The sequence below is a fragment of the Somniosus microcephalus genome, chromosome 6 (genome assembly GCF_052327205.1).
Source record: "Somniosus microcephalus isolate GS21.2 chromosome 6, FLI_Smic_1.0, whole genome shotgun sequence".
Lineage (NCBI taxonomy): Eukaryota > Metazoa > Chordata > Chondrichthyes > Squaliformes > Somniosidae > Somniosus > Somniosus microcephalus.
In genome coordinates, this window is record NC_140992.1 from 112,603,847 (window position 1) to 112,626,564 (window position 22,718).

The 22,718-nt window shown below is 49.6% G+C and overlaps 1 protein-coding gene across 1 annotated transcript in view; it reads left to right on the forward strand.

Annotated features, from left to right (window-relative positions):
• LOC147116000 (S-arrestin-like) overlaps window positions 1–22,718 on the forward strand; it is a 179,440-nt gene that overhangs the window by 15,470 nt on the left and 141,252 nt on the right. The window contains exons 4-6 of the mRNA XM_085990708.1: window positions 8,495–8,539; window positions 12,958–13,154; window positions 13,729–13,788. Of these exons, the coding sequence (XP_085846834.1) occupies window positions 8,495–8,539; window positions 12,958–13,154; window positions 13,729–13,788 (302 nt within the window). The remainder of the gene's footprint in view (window positions 1–8,494; window positions 8,540–12,957; window positions 13,155–13,728; window positions 13,789–22,718) is intronic.

Genomic DNA, 22,718 nt, shown 5'->3' on the forward strand with positions numbered 1-22,718 from the left:
CACCACAACTCTGTACGCCTAATGATGAAGTAGAGATACCCATATCTACCTCCGATCCGGTTGTGGCGGATCGCCACCTAAATGGGCGCAATCCACTTTTCCGTCCGTGGACAATAAACCGGGCACCTTGCCTTTAAGAAGCATGCTGCCTTTAAGGCATGACAAAGGAGCGGGCGTCGCCCTCAGTGTGTACACAAAAGCGCGGGCGTCGCCCCATTCTGGTTTCGGTTTTAGCAGAGAGAAGAGCTGAGGCAGCCATCTCTCAAGAGAATGTAATAAAAAGCCATGTGTTCCTCAGATCGGTTCGGCCTCCATTCGTGTTCCGCGGCAGCCTCAACATTGGTGACCCCGACGCTCAGAACGTATTCCGAGCACTGCAATGGCGGACACGAACGCAGTTTCCGTGAAACTGCCGGAGTTTTGGGAAAACCAGCCCGAAGCCTGGTTCCTCCATGCTGAGTCCCGATTCCGGCTGCGACACATCACCACAGATGGGAAGAAGTATGACTACCTCGTCGCATCACTCGGTAGCTCCACAGTCACGAAGGTCTGGATAGCGCTGCAGAGCTCACCAGAGGAGGGCAAGTATGCACATCTTAAGGCCGTGCTCCTTAAAAAATTTACGACCTCGACATACCAGCGAAACTGCCGCCTCCTCGACCTTCCAGGCCTCGGTGACGCCTCACCGTCAGACCTCCTCTCCCACATGCTCTCACTCACCGACGAGAGCCCACCCGGGTCCCTCTTCCGCATGCTGTTCATCCGCCAGCTACCTCCCAGCATCCGCCCAGCGATCTTGGCGTCCGGCCTCACGGACCTAGAAGCCCTGGCCGACGAGGCCGACAAGCTGCTGTCCGCTCACTCCAGCCGCGACGTCGCTCCGGACCTGGCAGCCACAGCCTGGGCACGCCCCTCACCGGCCACCACGCGGTCACAAGGCCCAGCCACGGGCCCCACGGGGCCTTCGCGCCCCACAAACCCGGGCTACTGTTACTACCACGCACGGTTCGGCGCCAGGGCACAATGCTGCACACCTCCCTGCTCCTTCAAGTCCGCCCCCGTACCAGCCCCCGCGATGGCCGTGGGCCACGCGGGCTCCCTGCTGTACATCACGGATGACAAAACCGGCCGCCGGTTCCTGTGCGACACTGGAGCTCAGCACAGCATCATCCCGGCCTCCGCCCTCGACATCCAAAAGGGCGAACGAGGACAGGCGCTGGCTGCCGCTAACGGCTCGGACATCCGGACATACGGCACCCGCACAGTCACCCTCGACCTCGCTGGTCGCCGCTACCGATGGGAGTTCATCACTGCCAAGGCACTCTCCCCTCTCATCGGCGCAGATTTCCTGTGCGCCCACGGCCTACTGGTAGACATCCCTCGACACCGCCTCATGGACATGAACACCATGTCCCCCATCCTGGGCGCCATGGCCCCCCGTCAACCCGCCGACATGGCGTCACAGTGCCACGCCCAGGCCACGGATGACTATTCGGCACTCCTGGCCGAATTCCCGGCCCTCACCAACCCGACCTTCTCCGCGGAGGTCGCCAAACATGGGGTGGAACACTTCATCCCCACCACAGGCCCCCCAGTGTACGCCCATGCCCGCAGGCTGGACCCGGCCAAACTGGAGATTGCGCGGACCGAGTTTGCCACTATGGAACAGCTCGGCATCATCCGCCGCTCCAACAGTCCCTGGGCCTCCCCACTCCACATCGCCCCCAAACCAGGCGGGGGCTGGCGCCCCTGCGGGGATTACCGCCGCCTCAAAGACGCCACCACCCCTGATCGGTACCCCGTGCCGCACATTCAGGACTTCTCGGCTAGACTGGCCGGCCGCTCAGTCTTTTCCAAAGTCGACCTGGTGCGCGGCTACCGCCAAGTCCCCATCCACCCCGCGGACATCCCCAAGACGGCCGTAATCACCCCCTTCGGGCTTTTCGAGTTCCTGCGGATGCCCTTCGGCCTCAAAAACGCAGCCCAGGCATTCCAACGGCTCATGGACTCGGTCCTTCGGGACCTGAAGTTCCTGTTCGTCTACCTGGACGACATCCTGGTAGCCAGTTCCTCCAAGCAGGAACACCTTGAACACCTTCGCATCCTGTTCGGGCGCCTCAGCGACCACGGGCTCATCCTCAGCCCAGCCAAGTGCCAGTTCGGCCTGGACAAGATCGACTTCCTCGGCCACCACAGCACCCATGCTGGGGCCATTCCCCTGCCCACCAAGGTGCAGGCCGACCAGCAATTTCCCCGCCCCACCACCATCAAAGGACTCCAGGAGCTCCTCGGGATGGTGAATTTCTACAACCGCTTCATCCCCAAAGCGGCGTCCCTCATGAGGCCCCTGTATGAAGCCCTCCGGGGCAGGAGCGGCAAGATGGCGGTCGAATGGACGGCAGACGTATCAGCCGCCTTCAACTCCACCAAGACCGCGCTCGCCGACACCACCCTGCTCGCGCACCCACGGCCCAATGCCAGAGTAGCGCTCACCACGGACGCCTCCGACCACGCGGTCGGCGCCGTGTACGAGCAGTGGGTCGACGGCGCCTGGCAACCACTTGCCTTCTTCAGCCGCCAACTACGCCCCCCGGAGGTCAAGTACAGCACCTTCGACTGCGAGCTCCTCGCGCTGTACCTGGCGGTCCGCCATTTTCGGTTTTTGCTGGAGGGCCACCCCTTCACTGCGTTTGTCGACCACAAACCCCTGACATTCGCAATGGCAAAGACAACCGACCCCTGGTCCGCCAGGCAGCAGCGCCAGCTCACGGCAGTGTCCGAGTTCACCACGGACATCCAACACGTCTCCGGCCGAGACAACATGGTAGCCGACTGCCTCTCCCGCCCCGCCATCCACGCCGCACACCTGGCAGTCGACTACGCTCAACTCGCAGCAGACCAGCTCACGGACCCTGATCTGCTCTCCGCACCTACCAACCTACCAGGGCTACGCCTGGCCGACGTCGCCTGCGGCCCGACCGCAGTCACGGTCAAGTGCGACATATCCCTATCTCAACCTCGGCCCGTCGTCCCAGCGTCCTGGCGCCGCCGGGTATTCGAGATTCTCCACAACCTCTCCCACCCCGGCGCCCGCGCATCCATCAAATTGGTAGCCAACCGCTTTGTCTGGCGCGGCCTTCGCAAGGATGTGCGTACTTGGGCCAACTCCTGCCTAGCCTGCCAACCGGCCAAGGTGCAGCAACACACGAAAGCACCCCTCGAGGAGTTCACCGTCCCTTCACGTAGATTCGACCACATCCACGTGGACATCGTCGGGCCCCTGCCGCCGTCGCAAGGCCACACGCACTTGCTGACGATCGTCGACCGCACCACGCGCTGGCCCGAGGCAATTCCACTGACCTCTACCACCACCGCCGACATCGCCAGAGCCTTCGTCAGCACCTGGGTTGCATGGTTCGGCGTCCCCTCCGACATGATGTCAGACAGAGGCCCGCAATTTACCTCTGAACTCTGGACCGCCATCGCACGCAATCTCGGGGTGACCATTCACCGCACCACAGCGTACCACCCCCAAGCCAACGGACTGTGTGAGCGGTTCCACAGATCCTTGAAGGCATCTCTTCGAGCCAGCCTCCAGGACGGCGCCTGGACTGACCGACTCTCGTGGGTCCTCCTCGGCCTGCGCTCCGTGGTTAAAGAAGACCTCCACGCATCGGCAGCAGAGCTCGTGTACGGCCAGCCGCTGCGCGTACCTGGCGAGTTCCTGCCCACCGCCACGACACCCTGGTCAGCCGACCAGCAACGCCATGACTTCGCCTCACCGGCGCTACAGTTCGCCCCGGTGCCCATTGCCCGGCATGGCGAATCCACCTCACACGTCCCGCTAAGCCTGCACCAGGCACAGTTCGTTTTCGTCCGGCACGACGCCCACCGCGGACCCCTTCAACCCCCGTATGACGGGCCCTACAAAGTGCTACAGGCTGGGGACAAATTTTTCGCCCTACAAGTGGGCGACAGGACTGAAAAAGTGTCGGTTGACCGACTCAAGCCAGCACACTCGGAGCCCGGTGAGCAGGTCCCAGTAGCTTGTCCACCGCCACGCGGCCGACCTGCCCTCAAGCCAATACACCCGGCTGCTCCACGCCCGGCCGTTCCACGTCCACCAGCGTCCTACAAGAGCCGCTCCGGCCGGCCCATCAGACCGCCGCACCGTCTCGTCCACACCTCCTAAGCGGATTCTGGGGGGAGCTGTGTGGCGGATCGCCACCTAAACGGGCGCAATCCACTTTTCCGTCCGTGGACAATAAATCGGGCACCTTGCCTTTAAGACGCATGCTGCCTTTAAGGCATGACAAAGGAGTGGGCGTCGCCCTCAGTGTGTACACAAAAGCACGGGCGTCGCCCCATTCTGGTTTCGGTTTTAGCAGAGAGAAGAGCTGAGGTAGCCATCTCTCAAGAGAATGTAATAAAAAGCCATGTGTTCCTCAGATCGGTTCGGCCTCCATTCGTGTTCCGCGGCAGCCTCAACACGGTGATACTGGAACCCGATGAACCCGACACTGGCATTCAAGCCGAATCAGCCTTGCCAAAAGAACCTATTACACCACCAGAAACTACTACACCACCGAGGCATCATCCGGACCGAGTCAGGAAGCCTCCAGAGAGACTGACTTATAATTAACTAGCTGAAGTGCCCGGCGGTGCCGAGGCTTTTTCGAGGGAATGTTGTTGTTGGAAGAGAGAGAGAGAGCGACTGGGGGGAAGAGAGAGAGCGACTGGGGGGAAGAGAGAGAGCGACTGGGGGGAAGAGAGAGAGCGACTGGGGGGAAGAGAGAGAGCGACTGGGGGGAAGAGAGGGAGGGGGGGAAGAGAGGGAGGGGGGGAGGGGAGGGAGGGGGGGAGTGGGGGAGGGAAGGGAGGGGGTAAGGGAGGGCGGGGGGGAGGGCGGGGGGGGAAGGGAGGGCGGGGGGCACCCCCCCGAGGGTCGCGGCCCCCCCCCCCCCCGAGGTGAAGACCGCCGATTGCACGCGCAGCAGGAGCTGAGACGCGGCGTCTCTCTCTGGCTCGGCCGGCGGGCCCGGTTGCCAGGGTAACTGTGACGCTGACCAAGCCCCGCCCCCCCGGCTGAGCCAGAGAGAGAGACGCCGCGTCTCAGCTGCTCCTGCTGCGCGCGCGGCCCCCCCCCCGAGGGTCGCGGCCCCTCCCGAGGGCCGCGGCCCCCCCCGAGGGCCGCGGCCCCCCCCGAGGGTCGCGGCCCCCCCCGCCCCCCCGAGGGTCGCGGCCCCCCCCAGGTGAAGACCGCCGATTGCGGCTGTGCGAGACGGCCGGCGGGCCCGGTTGCCAGGGTAACGCTGGACGCTCAGCAAGCCCCGCCCCCCGGCCGAGCCAGAGAGAGACGCCGCGTCTCAGCTCCTGCTGGGCACGCACCCTAGCGGCGCTGGGCTGAGGCTCGGCCCTCCAGCCTTCGAGTGGGGCCGGGAGGTGCCTAGCTCGGGCGTGGGTGCGGACGAGACGCCGAGGCTTCTAGGCCTACCTGGAAAAACGGGGAAAGGTAGGAAAATTAATGAGATTAGATAAGTTAATTACTTTCTAAATCATTTTTTTAAAAAACAATATGTGTTTTAAAAGCAACGTTTTTTTTTAAGACGCAGAAAGCGGGAAAAAGAAAGGAAAAGTTTGGAATCAAGATGGTGGCGACTCACCTCGGTTCAGAAGGATAAGGCCCGGCCACACACGCACTGATTGGCCCGGCGGCACACGCCAGCAACCCGGTGTACGATTGGTCGAGCTCGAGGTCACTCTGTCGCTAATGAGCGGATAATGAGATGCTAATGAGCGGAATGTTAAGGTTATTGGGATACCGCGGGCGCGATTTTAGCCCAGCCGAAACGTAAATACGCTTAAAACCGTCTCGGAAGCGTAAGCTTTCTTTGGAGGTAACGCGCGCGTAGGTACGCCCTGTAACTTTCGAGCGCATACCCGACAGACGCACACGTGATGACAGACAGACAGACAGACAGAAGTACCGATTTATATATATAGAAGAAGATTAACTACAGCAATGTGTAGATTATTTTTCTTGTAACATGTAATTAATGATTACTTAAAATATTATGTACTGGTTGGCTAAAAGGGGAGGAATTGTAGTGTATGTGCCTTTAAGAGCCCCCTGTGTACTGTAATGCCGGTAATGGCCACTCGGGCTATATAAGCCTGTATATTGTGTTGTATCAGTTAGTTCCCCTCCAGACTTTGTTCAGTAAACACCTGTGAAACCAACTCCTGTCTTCAGTGTCTCTATTAACACACGGATACAACAGTGGTGAGCCACCTTCTTGAACCGCTGCAGTCCGTGTGGTGATGGTACTCCCACAGTACTGTTGGGGAGGGAGTTCCAGGATTTTGACCCAGCGACGATGAAGGATCGGCGATATACTTCCAAGTCAGGATGATGTGTGACTTGGAGGGGAACTTGGAGGTGGTGGCGTTTCCATGCGCCTGCTGCCCTTGTCTTTCTAGGTGGCAGAGGTTGCGGGTTTGGGAGGTGCTGCCGAAGAAGCCTTGGTGAGTTGCTGCAGTGCATCTTGTAGATGGTACACACTGCAGCCACGGTACGCCGGTGGTGGAGGGAGTGAATGTTTAAGGTGGTGGATGGGGTGCCAATCAAGTGGGCTGCTTTGTCCTGGATTGTGTCGAGCTTCTTGAGTGTTGTTGGAGCTGCACTCATCCAGGCAAGTGGAGTGTATTCCATCACACTCCTTACTTGTGCCTTGTAGATGGTGGAAAGGCTTTGGGGAGTCAGGAGATGAGACACTCGCCGCAGAATACCTAGCCTCTGACCTGCTCTTGTTGCCACGGTATTTATGTGGCTGGTCCAATTAAGCTTCTGGTCAATGGTGACCCCCAGGATGTTGATGGTGGGGGATTCGGCGATGGTAATACTGTTGAATGTCATGGTGAGGTGGTTAGACTCTCGCTTGTTGGAGAGGTGTTTGATGCCCCAGTGGTTCACAACTTACAGGGGAGGGTCGCATCAGCAGGATCCACTGGAGGATAAAGCATCTCATTTTCAGGACCCCATGAAGAAGAAGATTTTCATCATCTGTCTGAATATCAGGATTATTTAGAGAGTGAATACTGGAGTGATGTGCAGTTAGGTGTTGAGTCCCGGTATGTTCTGACGGATCTTTTCCGGTGTCTTTGACTGAGACCTAGTCCATGGTGGTTGGTATCGGGTTGGGTTTGAGACTAACCTGGGCTTCCTGGTATTCTATTTCACCTGTTGATTTCACACTCTGGTGTTTGTAAGCTCAGCATCTCCTCAAGGCTTGTTCAGCAGCATTCAATGATCTGTTACCGGACTCTTCAACAGACACATTCACAAGGGAAGTTTGCTCTGGGATTGGATGATGGTGCTATCCCAATGGCCTATCCTGGAGCAGATTGTGTTGCTTTCCACTGTTGATTGACTGTCAAGGATATCAAGGCCTTGGAGGGGGGTGTAAAGGAGATTTACTAGAATGCTTCCAGGGATGAGGGACTTCAGTTATGTGGAGAAAATAGAGAAGCTAGGATTGTTCTCCTTAGAGCAGCGAAGGTTAAGGGGGGAATTAATAGAGGTGTTCAAAATTGTGAATGGTTTTGATCGAGTAGATCAGGAGAAACTGTTTCCAGTGGCAGGAGGGTCAGTAACAAGAAGACACATATTTAAGATAATTGGTAAAAGAACCAGAGGGGAGATGAGGAGAATTTTTTAACGCAGCGAGTTGTTGTGATCTGGAATGCACTGTCTGAAAGGTGGTGGAAGCAGATTCACTAGCAATTTTTGAAAGGTGAATTGGAGAAATTCTTGAAAAAAAAACAATTTGCAGAGCAATGGAGAAAAAGAAGAGGAGGAGACTAATTGGATAGCTTTTTCAAACAGGCACAATGGGCCAAATGGCCTTCTGTGCTATGAGATTCTATGACAGACTGAATGTTAATTTTCTTTCCCTCCTCTCTGATGGCACCAGCTCTCGATGGGACACGGGTTCCACTTGCACTGGCTGCCCTCCGGTCTCTGACTCAAGTGGCCATTCTTTACGTGCAAGCTTAGACAGTGAGCGCCAGCCAGTTATTCTACTGTGGAGAGCATCATAGGTGAACCCAGTGCTACCTTCTCCCAAAGTCCACACACATGTACTTTCTGGCAGTCGGGGGGGGGGGTGGTCACAGAACAGGAAGTCAGTGGTGGGACCTCTGGCTGATTTTTTACCCTAAATCTGTCACTATGTATAAATCCATTGGAGGTGATTAGACTTGCACCCTTACTCTTTCTTAAAACTTACATTTTAAGGCAGTTGGTTCTTTTTTAAATTTCCTTCGTCCAACGATACTAAGCAGCTTGAAATGAGCTATGGAAAGTTACAGGCACCATCTGACTGGGTTGAGAAGGGCTGGTTCCGTGGACCTGAGGGAAGTTAAAAGTTGCCATTACGAGATGCATGGGTGACATGTAAAGTCGGAGTAACCAATATTCTGCTTCTCTCTGTAGATGGCGTGCTGTTGGTGGACACCGGTTACATAAAGGAACGAAAAGGTGAGCTCCGTACCGTCCACAGTACTAAAAGGGCCGCTGTCCTCTTCTGAAGTGAACTAGTTGACTTTGGTGATAATGTCATCGCATCACCGATTATACAAGTTCTTACAAACAAAACTTCTGCAAATAAAATTTAGCCAAAAATGCTCAGCACACCTTTGAAAGTGGAGTGGACTAGATTTGGGTCAGAGCTCATCCTCAAAAAGACCAACAATAGAGAATGAGACCTAGAAGTTCCTGTTTCTGAAGTTAGGGGATGAATATTTTACTCACTCGCCCGCTCCCCTCTCACCCTTGGTTTAGTGGAGGTGTTGATCTGTTTAAAATAACGATTTTTTTTCTTATTCATTCTCGAGATGTGGGCGTTGCTGGCAAGGCCGGCATTCATTACCCATCCCTGGTTGCTCTGAGAAGGTGGTGGGCCTTCTCGAGGGAGTACTCCACTATCGGAGGTGCCATCATTTGGATGAGACGTTAAACCGAGTCCCCATCTGACCTCTCAAAAGATCCTGTGGCACTATTCAAGGAACAGCAGGGGAGTTCGCCCTGATGTCCTGACTATATTTATCCCTCAACCAACATCACTAAAACTGATTATCCGGTCATTATCACATTGCAGTTTGTGGAACCTTGCTGTGCACAAATTGGCTTACCGCGTTTCCTACATTACAACAGTGAATACACTTCAAAAGTACTTCATTGGCTGTAAAGTGCTTTGGGACGTGAAAGGCGCTATATAAATGCAAGTCTTTCTTCTTGCACTGTTGGTAGCGTTATTTTGATACAACTGAGTGGCTTGCTAGACCACTTAGAGGGCAGCTAAGAGTCAACCATGTTGGTGTGGGAAAGAAGTCACATATCCGCCAGATCGGGTAGGTTTCTTTATGACAATCTGGCAGCTTCATGGTCAATTTTTATTGAATTTATTTCCAGATTTTTAAAAGCTGAATTCGAACTGGGTGTGTATCTCTGCCAGGACGGGAAATTCCACTCAACACACCCCTTGCCCCCCCCCCACCACCAGTCTGACTGGGTGAGTATCACTGTCAGGACAGGGGAATTCCAGGCTCACCCACTAAGGGTTAGATGGTTCACTCTCACAGTGCAATTTCAGTGCCTGAGTTTTTTTTGTCTCACACTCCTGAGATATGATTAGATTCACTTCAGAAATCACAAGCGGATTACAGGAAACTTTGTTATATCCGGCACCGACGGGACCGAGCTGTTGCCGATCTATCAAAATTGCCGGATATACAAAGTTAATGTTGAAGCATACGAAGGTTTTCATCTCCGTATCTGACAACAAACACTGTTGCTTAGCAACAGCTTGTAAACAGTCGGCCCATACCTTGGAAGCATCTCTGTAGCTCAGCAACAGCTTCAGAGAGACTTTCCAGAGCCCGACTGTTGAAAACAAAGCCATGAGAAGAAAAAAAACCTAACAAAACGGCTCCTGATTTCTGCTGGTAGATCGAGGTTTCCGGACATACAACCTCCGGATAAACCAAAGTTTCCTGTATAATGAATAGCACATTTGTAGAAGCTGCTGCACCATTCGGAAATTGCCCCACGCTTGGGCTGCAGTGGCTTCATGTAACAGTCCTGAGGAGGAGGCCATGCAGTCGGGCAGTAAACTTGGTCCCAGGCCTCTGCTGGCAGTCATTTTGGAGCTTGCTGAAGAGAGTGAAGTATTGCTGGCCCAGACTGGCCCCACTTGTTTCCTGTAGCCTCCATGTGAAGGGCCTGCTGCAGACATGGGTAGTGAAATCGTGGGCAGCTTACCCATGATATTCCAATCTGTGTTCGCGGCGTGCCAGGCACCTCGTCCTGGGTGAGGACTCGGAAAATGTACCCAGGCATCTCTCCCTATTGGCTCGACTAAGACCAGATGGTTGCGATGGGCAAAACTCCTTGCATGAACCACAGACCTACCACTCTGGCACACAGTGCCAATGCATTCCACCACCAGCCGGCCAAAGGAAGAAGCTTGCGGCTTGCCGCTGTATGACAGAGCTGGCGAGCTGTCGGACTTTTTAACAGGACGGGGTGGATCTGTGAGCTGCGTTAGGTTGAATCCAGCTTAGAAACTCCAAAAAAATAGCAAAAAAATAATGGGGGGTTAATTCATTTTGGACATCAGTGAAAGAAAATCGGGTGGAGTCTAAAACTGGTGGCCGATGCATTATTGTCCATTTTAGTGTTAAAGCCCAAAATAAATTTCACCCCTGTGATTTTTAGCCAGTCAAGAGGCAGTGCACATCTTGACCTGGTATTCACAAATGACCCAGACAACAGCAACAACTTGTATTTATATAGCGCCTTTAATGTAGCAAAGCATCCCAAGGCGCTTCACAAGAGCAATATCAATGTAAACATTTTTGACACTGAGCCACAGAGGAGATATTAGGACAAAAGCTTGGTCAAAGAGGTAGGTTTTAAGGAGCATCTTAAAGGAGGAAAGAGGTAGAGAGGCGGAGAGGTCTAGGGAGGGAATTCCACAGCTTAGGGCCTAAGCAGCTGAAGGCAAGGCCGCCAATGGTGGATCGATTAAAATTGGGGATGCGCAAGAGGCCAGAATTGGAGGAGCGCAGATATCACAAAGGCCTGTAGGGCTGGAGGAGGTTACAGAGATAGGGAGGGTGAGGTCATGGAGGGATTTGAAAACAAGGATGAGGATTTTAAAATGGAGGCGTTGTCGGTCCGGGCGCCAATGTAGGTCAACAAGCACAGGGGTGATGGATGACGGAACTTGGTTTGCGTTAAGATATGGGCAGCAGAGTTTTGGATGAGCACAAATTTATGTGGGGTGATAAATTGGAGGCCAGCCAGGGGAGCATTAGAATAGTCAAGTCTCGAGGTAACAAAGGCATGGGTGAAGGATCAGCAGCAGATGAGCTGAGGCATGCGGAGTCAGGTGATGTTACGGAGGTGGAAGTAGGCAGTCTTGGTGATGGAGCGGATATATGGTCGGAAGACAACGTACAGGAAGTGGAAACTGTGGCTCCCTTGAGGTACAGAGCGAGCAAGTTTGACAAAATTTGGAATTCAAAAATCCCAAGGACCAGGAGTCAGATACATAACTTTGAAAACGCTCAAGGAACTGAGGGAACAATTTAAGCAAAATGGGTGTGGGATTTGTTCAACACTTCGACAGTTAGCAAATGTGGACTAAACAAGTGTGACCTTAAATGCGTTAACAAATTAGTCAGAAGTCTTTCAACGGACGGAAAATCAAGGACTGAGAGTCCACAGTGCTCCCTGAGAGCATAGCTGGGAGTCCCTAATCCTAGCATCGGCCCTTAAATGGTTACTTCCTTTAAGTTTTCACTGAGGAGACATAAGCATCCTGCTCTTCCCAAATTACAATGGAATTAATGACTTTGATATAAATGGAATGAAAATCCTAGGTAGGCTAAAAGAGCTTAAGACAAATGAATCTCCAGGGGTAGATTTTATTTGCCCCAGAGTACTAAAAGAGACTAAGGTGGACCATTTGTGATGCATTAGCAGTCATTATGAGGGAGCTACTGGGCATGGGGGAGGTACCGGTAGAGTGGAAATAGGCTAACATATAGAAGCATAGAATGATACAGCACAGAAGGAAGCCAATCGGCCCATTGTGTCTGTGAAGGCTTTTTGAATGAGCTATCCAATTAGATCCATTCCCTTTCCCTTTCTCCATAGCCCAGCAACTTTTTCCCCTTCAAGTATTTATCCAATTCCCTTTTGAAAGTTATTATTGAATCTGCTTCTACCACCCTTTCAGGCAGTGCATTCCAGAGCACAACAACTCACTGCATAAAAAAGATTCTCCACATCTCCCCTCTGGTTCTTTTGCCAATTACCTTAAATCTGTGTCCTCTTGTTACTGACCCTTCTGCCAGTGGAAACTGGAAATGATGCCTATTTTAAAAAGGTCAGCAAACAGACAGAGGCATCTACAGACCCATTAGTCTTATTTCAATATGCGGCAAATAATGGGATTGATTATCATGAGTAGCTTTAAGGGTTATCTCTAAAATAATAATCCAGTAAACAACTGTCAACATGGATTCAGAAGGGAAAGATGCTGCCCAACTAACCTTTCTTGAGGAAGTGAGTCTTCAAGTGACCTGTGGTGTACCTTGACTTCCAAGAAAACACTGGAAGAGCCACATGAAAGGCTCTTCATTGAGCTTAAAGTGATGGGGATTCAGGATGAATCCTGGAAAGTAATAAGGAATTGTCGGAAGAATCACGGTGAAACTATCGATTGCTCTGATCAGACCAGACCTGAAAGGTCCAGCTTAATCAGGGCTCACAGGCGAAAGGCCAGAACCTGTATTTTCTCTTTCCAGATCCCGACTGACCTGCTGCGTATTTCCAGCATTTTCTCTTCTTATTATCTCGTTAACCTTCAGCTCTTCCTCTACCCTCAGTTTATTGCAGGTTGAACTGTATTTTTCACTATGGACCCGAGGACATCGATTTGGTTGGACAGCTGTTTAAAAGGGACCTGTATGTGTCCACAATCCAGGTGTACCCTCCAACAGACCAGGAACCGAAATCCCTGACCAAGATGCAGGAACGCCTAATAAGGAAGATCGGTGACAAAGCTATGCCCTTCTGCTTTCAGGTATGTTCTGCAACCTGCAGTAATGACAAAAATGACTCTGGCTGAGAGCATTACCGGCTGGGAGGGGTGGGAGGTGTTGGGCAAGGTAGGGGGGCGGTAGGGCTGGGGCTCAATCTTATCATGGCCATTCCTACCAAACTGAGCTCTGAATCTCACCGACTGATCTATACTTCATCCACATTCCAGTCCACTACTGCAGCTAGTCACCGAGTTAAAGAAGCTTCCCAGATATGGGAGCAGAATTCAAGCCTCGGACATGCATGGGTTTTATAGAGAATCCGGAGTTATTGAGTGAAAAGAAATGTTTGGCACAAAGGCAACTGAGCATCTTGGAGGCAGCTTCAGCGATGGAAGAGATATGGGCATTCCATATGAGGTCAGAGGAGCTTGACCAAAAATGTCACCGGATGAAGAAGGACTAAGGGTGAAGTATATCAAAATAAGAGGGATCAGCTAACTTGAGAGAGATACAACAAAACTGTGTGTGTGAAAAATCAAGAGGAACAAGAACTAAGTGTGGTTGCTGCTTTGCTTTGTCTGCCACAATTAATATTTATGCCTTTTCCCTTAACAGCTCCCAAACCACCTGCCCTGCTCTGTATGTCTGCAGCCTGGTGTCAACGACCCAGAAAAGGTAAGAAGAGCCTGTTATGATCCAGAGGGAAATGATGAACAGCAGGGGCACACGGTGGTGGATGTAGAGTCTACAGATAGTTTAAAGGAGCTCCCTGTTGATGCCATCAAAATTATTTCTAATACCCCCCAACAAATTTAGTCTTAATTCTGGTCCAAATTCTTTTGTGGACTTTAGTTGTGAGGAATAGGCCAAATTCTAATTGAAGAGTTCGGCTTGGTTACATATAGAGTGAGTTACAGGCTGGAATCCAGTTGAAGTGTTTGGGTGGTTTATATCTCGAATAACAAGTACAGTGAGAGCGGAAAGAGCGAGCCAGAGGTCAAAGTCAGAGTCAGAACAGCGAGAAAGAAATTCAAAAGGGACGTCACTGCTGTGGAGGGAGCAGATTGGTGGGTAAAAGGTAAGTGTTAGTTTGTTCGTTTATTTTATTAAATTGTTCATTTTTTCACTGTTGTTGATAATTCACTTGTAGTTTCCATTGTGTTTTAGATTGATAGATATCATAGAAACATAGAAGATAGGAGCAGGAGTAGGCCATTTGGCCCCTCGAGCCCGCTCCGCCATTTAATGAGATCATGGCTGATCATCCAAATTCAGTACCCTGTCCCTGCCTTCTCCCCATATCCCTTGATCCCTTTAGCCTCAAGAAATATATCCAACTCCTTCTTGAATATATTTAATGAATTGGCCTCAACTGCCCTGTGTGGCAGAGAATTCCACAGGTTCACCACTCTCTGGGTGAAGAAATTCCTCCGAATCTCAGTCCTAAATGGCTTACCCCTTATCCTTAGACTGTGACCCCTGGTTCTGGACTCCCCCGCCATCGGGAACATCCTTCCTGCATCTAGTCTGTCTAGTCCTGTTAGAATTTTATAAGTTTCAATGAGATCCCCTCTCATTCTTCTAAACTCTAGCGAATATAAGCCTAATCGACCCAATCTCTCCTCATACGTCCTGCCATCCCAGGTATCAGTCTGGTGAATCTTTGCTGCACTCTCCCCATGGCAAGAACATCCTTCCTCAGATAAGGCGACCAAAACTGCACACAATACTCAAGGTGTGGTCTCACCAAGGCCCTGTACAACTGCAGCAAGACATCCTTGCTCCTGTACTCGAATCCTCTCGCTATGAAGGCCAACATACCATTTGCCTTCTTAACCGCCTGCTGCACCTGCATGCTTACCTTCAGCGACTGGTGCACAAGGACACCCAGGTCTCGTTGCACTTCCCCTTTTCCCAATCTATTGCCGTTCAGATAATAATCTGTCTTCCTGTTTTTGCCACCAAAGTGGATAACCTCGCATTTATCCACATTGGGCAGATGCATGGCAAATGCAGCATAATCACCCAACCTGTCCAAACCGCACTGGAGTTTCTCTGCATCCTCCTCACAGCACACACGCCCACCCAGCTTTGTGTCGTCTGCAAACTTGGAAATATTACATCTAGTTCCCTCGTCTAGATCATTTATATATATTGTGAATAGCTGGGGTCCTAGCACCAATCCCTGCGGTACCCCACTAGTCACTGCCTGCCACTCGGAAAAAGACCCGTTTATTCCAACTCTTTGCTTCCTGTCTGCCAACCAGTTCTCTATCCAAGTTAGTACCTTACCCCCAATCCCATGTGCTTTAACTTCACACGCCAATCTCTTATGTGGGACCTTATCGAAGGCCTTCTGAAAGTCCAGATACACCACATCCACTGGTTCTCCCTTATCTATTTTACCAGTTACATCCTCAAAAAATTCCAGTAGATTAGTCAAGCACGATTTACCTTTTGTGAATCCATGTTGACTTTGTCCGATCCTGTCACTGTTTTCCAAGTGCTCTGCTATTACAGGAAACTTTGTGCTATCCGGCACCCACGGGACCGAGCTGCTGCCGTTGCCTTAAAACTTCCGTACTCTCCAGAGTTAATGTTGAGAGATACGGAGATTCTTATCTCCGTATTTGACAACAAACACTGTTGCTTAGCAACAGCGTCTATACACTCGGGTGTGGCCCTAAAGCTCTGTAGCTGAAGCTGTTGCTATAGCTACAGACCTTGCACAGCTTGACTGTTCAAACAAAGCAAAAAAAACAAACAAAAAGAATAAAAAATGGCTGCTGATTTTTGCCGGTGGCTCCAGATTGCCGGATAGCTCACCTCCGGATAGCACAAAGTTTCCTGTACATCTTTTATAATGGACTCTAGCATTTTCCCCACTACCGATGTCTGTAATTCCCCGTTTTCTCTCTACCACATTTTTTGAATAGCGGGGTAACATTAGCTACCCTCCAATCCATGGGTACTGTTCCAGATTCCATCGAATGTTGGAAGATGTTCAGCAATGCATCTACTATTTCTAGGGCCACTTCCTTAAGTACCCTAGGATGTAGATAATCAGGCCCTGGGGATTTATCGGCCTTCAGTCCCATCAATTTCCCTAACACCATTTCCCTACAAATATTGATTTCTTTCAGTTCCACCCTTTCATCAGACCCTATGTTCCCCGGCATCTCTGGGAGGTTATTTGTGTCCTCCTTTGTGAAGACAGAACCAAAATATGTATTTAGTTGGTCTGCCATTTCTTTGTTCCCCATTATAAATTCCCCTGATTCTGACTGCAAGGGACCTACGCTTGACTTCACCAATCTTTTTCTCTTCACCTATCTATAAAAGCTTTTACAGTCAGTTTTTATGTTCGCTGCAAGCTTACTCTCATATTCTATTTTCCCCTTCTTAATTAATCCCTTTGTCCTCCTTTGTTGAATCCTAAACTGCTCCCAATCCTCAGGTTTACTGCTTTTTCTGGCCAAATTATATGTCCTCTCCTTGGATCTTATGCTATCCCTAATTTCCCTTGTTAGCCACGGTTGAGTCACCTTTTTTGTTTTATTTTTATGCCAAACTGGGATGAACAATTTCTGTAGTTCATCCATGCGGTCTTTGAATGTTTGCCATTGCCTATCCACCGTCAACCCTTTGAGTGACATTCCCCAATCAATCCTACCCAACTCGCGCCTCAGACCATCGTAGTTTCCTTTATTTAAATTTAGGACCCTTGTCTCTGAGTCAACGACTTCATTCTCCATCGTAATGAAGAATTCGATCATATTATGATCGCTCTGACCCAAGGGGCCTCGTACAACAAGATTGCTAATTAATCCTTTCTCGTTACATAATACCCAGTCTAAGATGGCCTGATCTCTGGTTGGTTCCTCGACATATTGGTCCAGGAAACCATTTCCCTACAAATACTGATTTCATTCAATTCCTCCCTCTCATTAGACCCTATGTTCCCCGACATCTCTGGGAGGTTATTCGTGTCCTCCTTTGTGAAGACAGAACCAAAGTATGTATTTAATTGGTCTGCCATTTCTTTGTTCCCCATTATAAATTCCCCTGATTCTGACTGCAAGGGATCTACGCTTGACTTCACCAATCTTTTTCTCTTCACATATCTATAGAAGCTTTTACAGTGAGTTTTTATGTTCCCTGCAAGCTTACTCTCATAATCTATTTCCCCCTCTTCGTTAATCCTTTTGTCCTCCTTTGCTGAATCCTAAACTGCTCCCAATCCTCAGGTTTACTGCTTTTTCTGGCCAAATTATATGTCCTCTCCTTGGATCTTATGCTATCCCTAATTTCCCTTGTTAGCCACGGTTGTCACCTTTTTTGTTTTATTTTTATGCCAAACAGGGATGAACAAATTCTGTAGTTCATCTATGCGATCTTTAAATGTTTGCCATTGCCTATCCACCATCAACCCTTTAAGTAATGTTCCCCAATGCATCCTAGCCAACTCGTGCCTCATTCTATCGTAGTTTTCTTTATTTAAATTCAGTACCCTAGTCTCTGAGTCAACTACTTCACTCTCCATTTTAATGAAGAATTCCAACATATTATGATCGCTCTTCCCCAAGGGGCCTCGCACAACAAGATTATTAATTAATCCTTTCTCATTACATAATACCCAGTCTAAGATGGCTTGATCTCTAGTTGGTTCCTTGACATATTGGTCCAGGAAACCATCCCGTATACACTCTAGGAATTCCTCCTCCACAGTATTGTTTCTAATTTGGTTAGCCCAATCTATATGTAGATTAAAGTCACCCATGATAACTGCTGTGCCCTTATTGCACGCATCTCTAATTTCCCATTTAATGCCATCCCCAACCTCAGCATTACTGTTTGGGGGTCTGTATACAACTCCCACTAACGTTTTCTGCCCCATGGTATTTCTCAGCTCTGCCCGTACAGATTCCACATCATCAGAGCTAATATCCTTCCTTACTATTGTGTTAATCTCCTCTTTAACCAGCAATGCTACCCCACCTCATTTTCCTTTTTTCCTGCCCTTCCTGAATATTGAATACCCCTGGATGTTGAATTCCCAGTCTTGCTCACCCTGGAACCATGTCTCCGTAATCCCAATTATATCATATCCGTTTACATCCATTTGCGCAGCTAATTCATCCACCTTATTACGAATGCTCCTCGCATTAAGACGCAAAGCGTTCAGGCTTGATTTTTTAACACTCTTAGCCCTTTTAGAATTCTTATTTACTGTGGCCCTGTTTGATTTAAACCCTTGATTTCTCTGCCTTCCACTTTTGCTTTTCTCCTTCCTGTCTTTTGTTTCTATCCTTGCTTGCCTTTCCTCTGTCTCCTTGCACAGGTTCCCAACCCCCTGCCATTTTAGTTTAAACCCTCCCCAACAGCACTAGCAAACATCAGTTCCGGTCCCGCCCAGGTACAAACCGTCCAGTTTGTACTGGTCCCACCTCCCCCAGAACCAGTTCCAATGTCCCAGGAATTTGAATCCCTCCCCCTTGCACCATTCCTCTAGCCACGTATTCATCTGAAATATCCTTCTATTTCTACTCTGACTAGCACGTGGCACTGGTAGCAATCCTGAGATTACTACCTTTGAGGTCCTATTTTTTAATTTACCTCCTAACTCCCTATATTCCGCTTTTAGGACCTCATCCCATTTTTTTACCTATATCGTTGGTACCTACATGCACCACGACAACTGGCTGTTCACCCTCCCCCTCCAGAATGCCCTGCAGCTGCACCGATACATCCTTGACCCTTGCACCAGGGAGGCAACATACGATCCTGGAGTCTCGTTTGCGGCCGCAGAATCGCCTATATATTCCCCTTACAATAGAATCCCCTATCACTATAGCTCTCCTGCTTTTTTTCCTCCCGTCCTGTGCAGCAGGACCACCCATGGTGCCAGCAAGTTGGCTGCTGCTGCCTTCCCCCGATAAGCCATCTCCCTCAACAATATCCAAAGTGGTATATCTGTTTGAAAGGGGGATGGCCACGGGACCCCTGCACTACCTGCCTGCGCCTACTTCTCTGCCTGGTGGTCACCCATTCCCTTCCTGCCTGTGCAGCCTTTACCTGCGGTGTGACCAACTCCCTAAACGTGCTATCCACGATGTCCTCAGCATCGCGAATGCTCAAGTATGTACTCATTCGCAGCTCCAGCACCGCTATGTGGTCTGTCAGTAGCTGCAGCTGGATACACTTCCCGCATACATGGTCATCAGGGACACAGGAGGTGTCCCTGATTTCCCACATAGCGCAGGAGGAGCATGCCACGGGGCCGAGCTGTCCTGCCATGACTTACCCTTTAATTAATTTAAATTAATTTAAATCAAATCAATACCACTAATTACACTACAATGAAATGATATACTCAAGGGCCCTTGGTTACTAGCACTCCCCGATGCACATCAGAGACCTTAGTAACTATAACCACAAAAATTAAGACCTTCTAAATTTTATAAATTATTAATCTTAACTGTCAAACTATAGATTAGTATAAATACTCACCTGGCTGTACTCACCCAATCAGCTGCTTCCTCTTGCCCGCGTCACTTTTTGATTCGTGACGTGGCTCTGGAACGCCGCCGCCGGTCTGCGAGATTGGTAAGCCTCTGTGAAAAAGCCTGCGAAAGTGAGTTTAAGTACTCACTGTGCCGCCGCTCCCTGCTCCTCCCAACACCGGCCTGTGTAAAAAAGCCTGTGAAAGTGAGTTTAAGTACTCACTGTACCGCCGCTCTCTGCTCCTCCCGACACCGGCCTCTGAAAAAAAAAGCCCGTGAAAGTGAGCTTAAGTACTCACTGTACCGCCGCTCTCTGCTCCTCCCAACACTGGCCTCAATCAGCTCCCCCCCCTTGTGCCGACATCACTTTTGACTTCTGATGTCACACTTTGAAAATTCTGCTGGTGCTGAGTTGGTACCGCTGCCGCCGCCTTGCCGCCGCCTCACCGCTCCTCCCAGGTCTGCACTGCCACCGCTGCTGCTGCTGTGGGGCCTACCTGCGCCTCGGGCTCAATTTATACCGCCGCCGCCGCCTCGCCGCTCCTCCCCGGTCCACACTGCCGCCGCTGCTGCTGCTGTCAATTCCAGTGTTCTTAGTTAACTTTTTTACTATTTTAGTATCTCAGTCTTTCAGAGGTCAGTTTCTTTGAGGCCAATCTCGTAGAGTTTTATAAGTCAGTGTCTCAGTGTCTTAGGTTTTGGAGTTCAGTTTCAAGTGTTTTAGTGGTCAGAGTCTCAGTGATTTATAGGTCAGTGGATTGACTACCATGGCAGGCCAGTGGGGACCCATTGTATGCCAGTTCTGGGGTAAGAGGGAGCAGTTCCGTCGGGACAGGCTTCATTTGAACCAGGCTGGGACCAGTGTCCTGGCGAATCAAATAACTAGGGCTGTTGATAGGGCTTTAAACTAAATAGTCGGTGGGGAGGTGGGATCCGCTGAGCAGAAATTAAAAAAGTCAAAAAAAAATGAGAAGACAAAAGTGCAGGGTAGTGATAGGGGTAACGATAACCCGAGTGTGACAGGAAGGGACAGAGCGTATACACATAAGAGTGCATCAGAAAGAGGGGTCAGAGTAGGGAAAAATGGTAAAAAGACAAAATTAAAAGCTCTAAATCTGAACACATGCAGCATTCGTAACAAGATAGATGAGTTGACAGCACAAATAGAAATAAATGGGTATGATCTGATAGCCATTATAGAGATGTGGTTGCAAGGTGACCAAGGCTGGGAACTGAATATTCAGGGGTATTTGCCATTTCATAAGGATAGGCAGAAAGGAAAAGGAAATGGTGTAGCTCTGTTAATAAGGGATGAGATCAGTGCAGTAGTGAGAAATGATATTAGCTTAGAAGATCAAGACGTAGAATCAGTTTGGGTGGAGATAAGAAATAATAAGGGTAAGAAGTCACTGGTGGGAGTGGTCTACAGGTCCCCAAAACAATAGCCACACTGTAGGACAGAGTATAAATCAAGAAATAATAGAGGCTTGTAAGAAAGGTACGGCTATAATCATGGGAGATTTTGTGGAAGGCCAGAGGATTGGGAAATTTTTAAAAACCAGCAAAGGACGACTAAAAAAATGATAAAGAGAGAGAAGATAGCTTATGAGAGTAAGCTAGCAAGAAATATAAAAACAGACAGTAAGAGCTTCTACAGGTATATAAAAAGGAAGAGAGTAGCTAAAGTAAACATTGGTCCCCCAGAGGATGAGTCTGGGGAATTAATAATGGGAAACAGGGAAATGGCGGAGACTTTGAACAAATATTTTGTATCGGTCTGCACGGTAGAAGACACTAAAAGCATCCCAATAATGGATAATCAAGGGGCTATTGGGGTGGGGAGGAACTTAAAACAATCACTATCACTAGAGAGAAAGTACTAGGCAAACTAATGGGACTAAAGGTGGACAAGTTCCCTGGACCCGATGGCCTGCATCGTAGGGCCTTAAAAGAGGTGGCTGCAGAGATAGTGGATGCATTGGTTGTAACCTACCAAAATTCCCTGGATTCTGGCGAGGTCCCAGCGGACTGGAAAACTGCAAATGTAACGCCCCTATTTAAGAAAGGAGGGAGACAGAAAGCAGGCAACTATAGACCAGTTAGCCTAACATCTGTCATTGGGAAAATGCTGGAGCCCATCATTAAGGAAGTGGTAGCAGGATATTTAGAAAATCATAATATCGTCAAGCAGAGGCAGCATGGTTTTATGAAAGGGAAATCATGTTTGACAAATTTGCTGGAGTTCTTTGATGATGTAACGAGTAGGGTGGATAAAGGGGAACCAGTAGATACAGTATAGTGTATTTGGATTTCCAGAAGGCATTCGATAAGGAGCCACATAAAAGGTTACTACACAAGATAAGGGCTCACAGGGTTGGGGTAATATATTAGCATGGATAGAGGATTGGCTAACTAACAGAAAACAGAGAGTCGGGATAAATGGGTCATTTTCAGGTTGGCAAAATGTAATGAGTGGGGAGCTGCGGGAATCAGTGCTGGGGCCTCAACTATTTACAATCTATATTAAAGACTTGGATGAAGGGTCCGAGTATAATGTAGCCAAATTTGCTGATGATACAAAGATAGGTAGGAAAGCAAATTGTGTGGAGGACGCAAAGAATCTCCAAAGGGGTATAGATAGGCTAAGTGAGTGGGCAAAAATCTGGCAGATGGAGTTTAATGTGGGAAAATGTGAGGTTATCCACTTAGGTAGGAAAAATAAAAAAGCAAATTATTATTTAAATGGGAAGAGATTACAAAATGCTGAGATACAGAGGGATCTGGGGGTCTTTGTACATGAATCACAAAAAGTTAGCATACAGGTACAGCAAGTAATTAGGAAGGCAAATGGGATGTTGGCCTTTATTGCAAAGGGAATGGAGTATATAATCAGGGAAGTCCTGTTACAACTGTACAGGGCATAGGTGAGACCACACCTGGAGTACTGCGTACAGTTTTGGTCTCCTTATTTAAAGAAGGATATATTTGCATTGGAGGCAGTTCAGAGAAAGTTCACGAGGTTGATTCCAGAGATGAAGGGGTTGTCTTATGAAGAAAGGTTGAGCAGGTTGGGCCTATACTCATTGGAGTTTAGAAGAATGA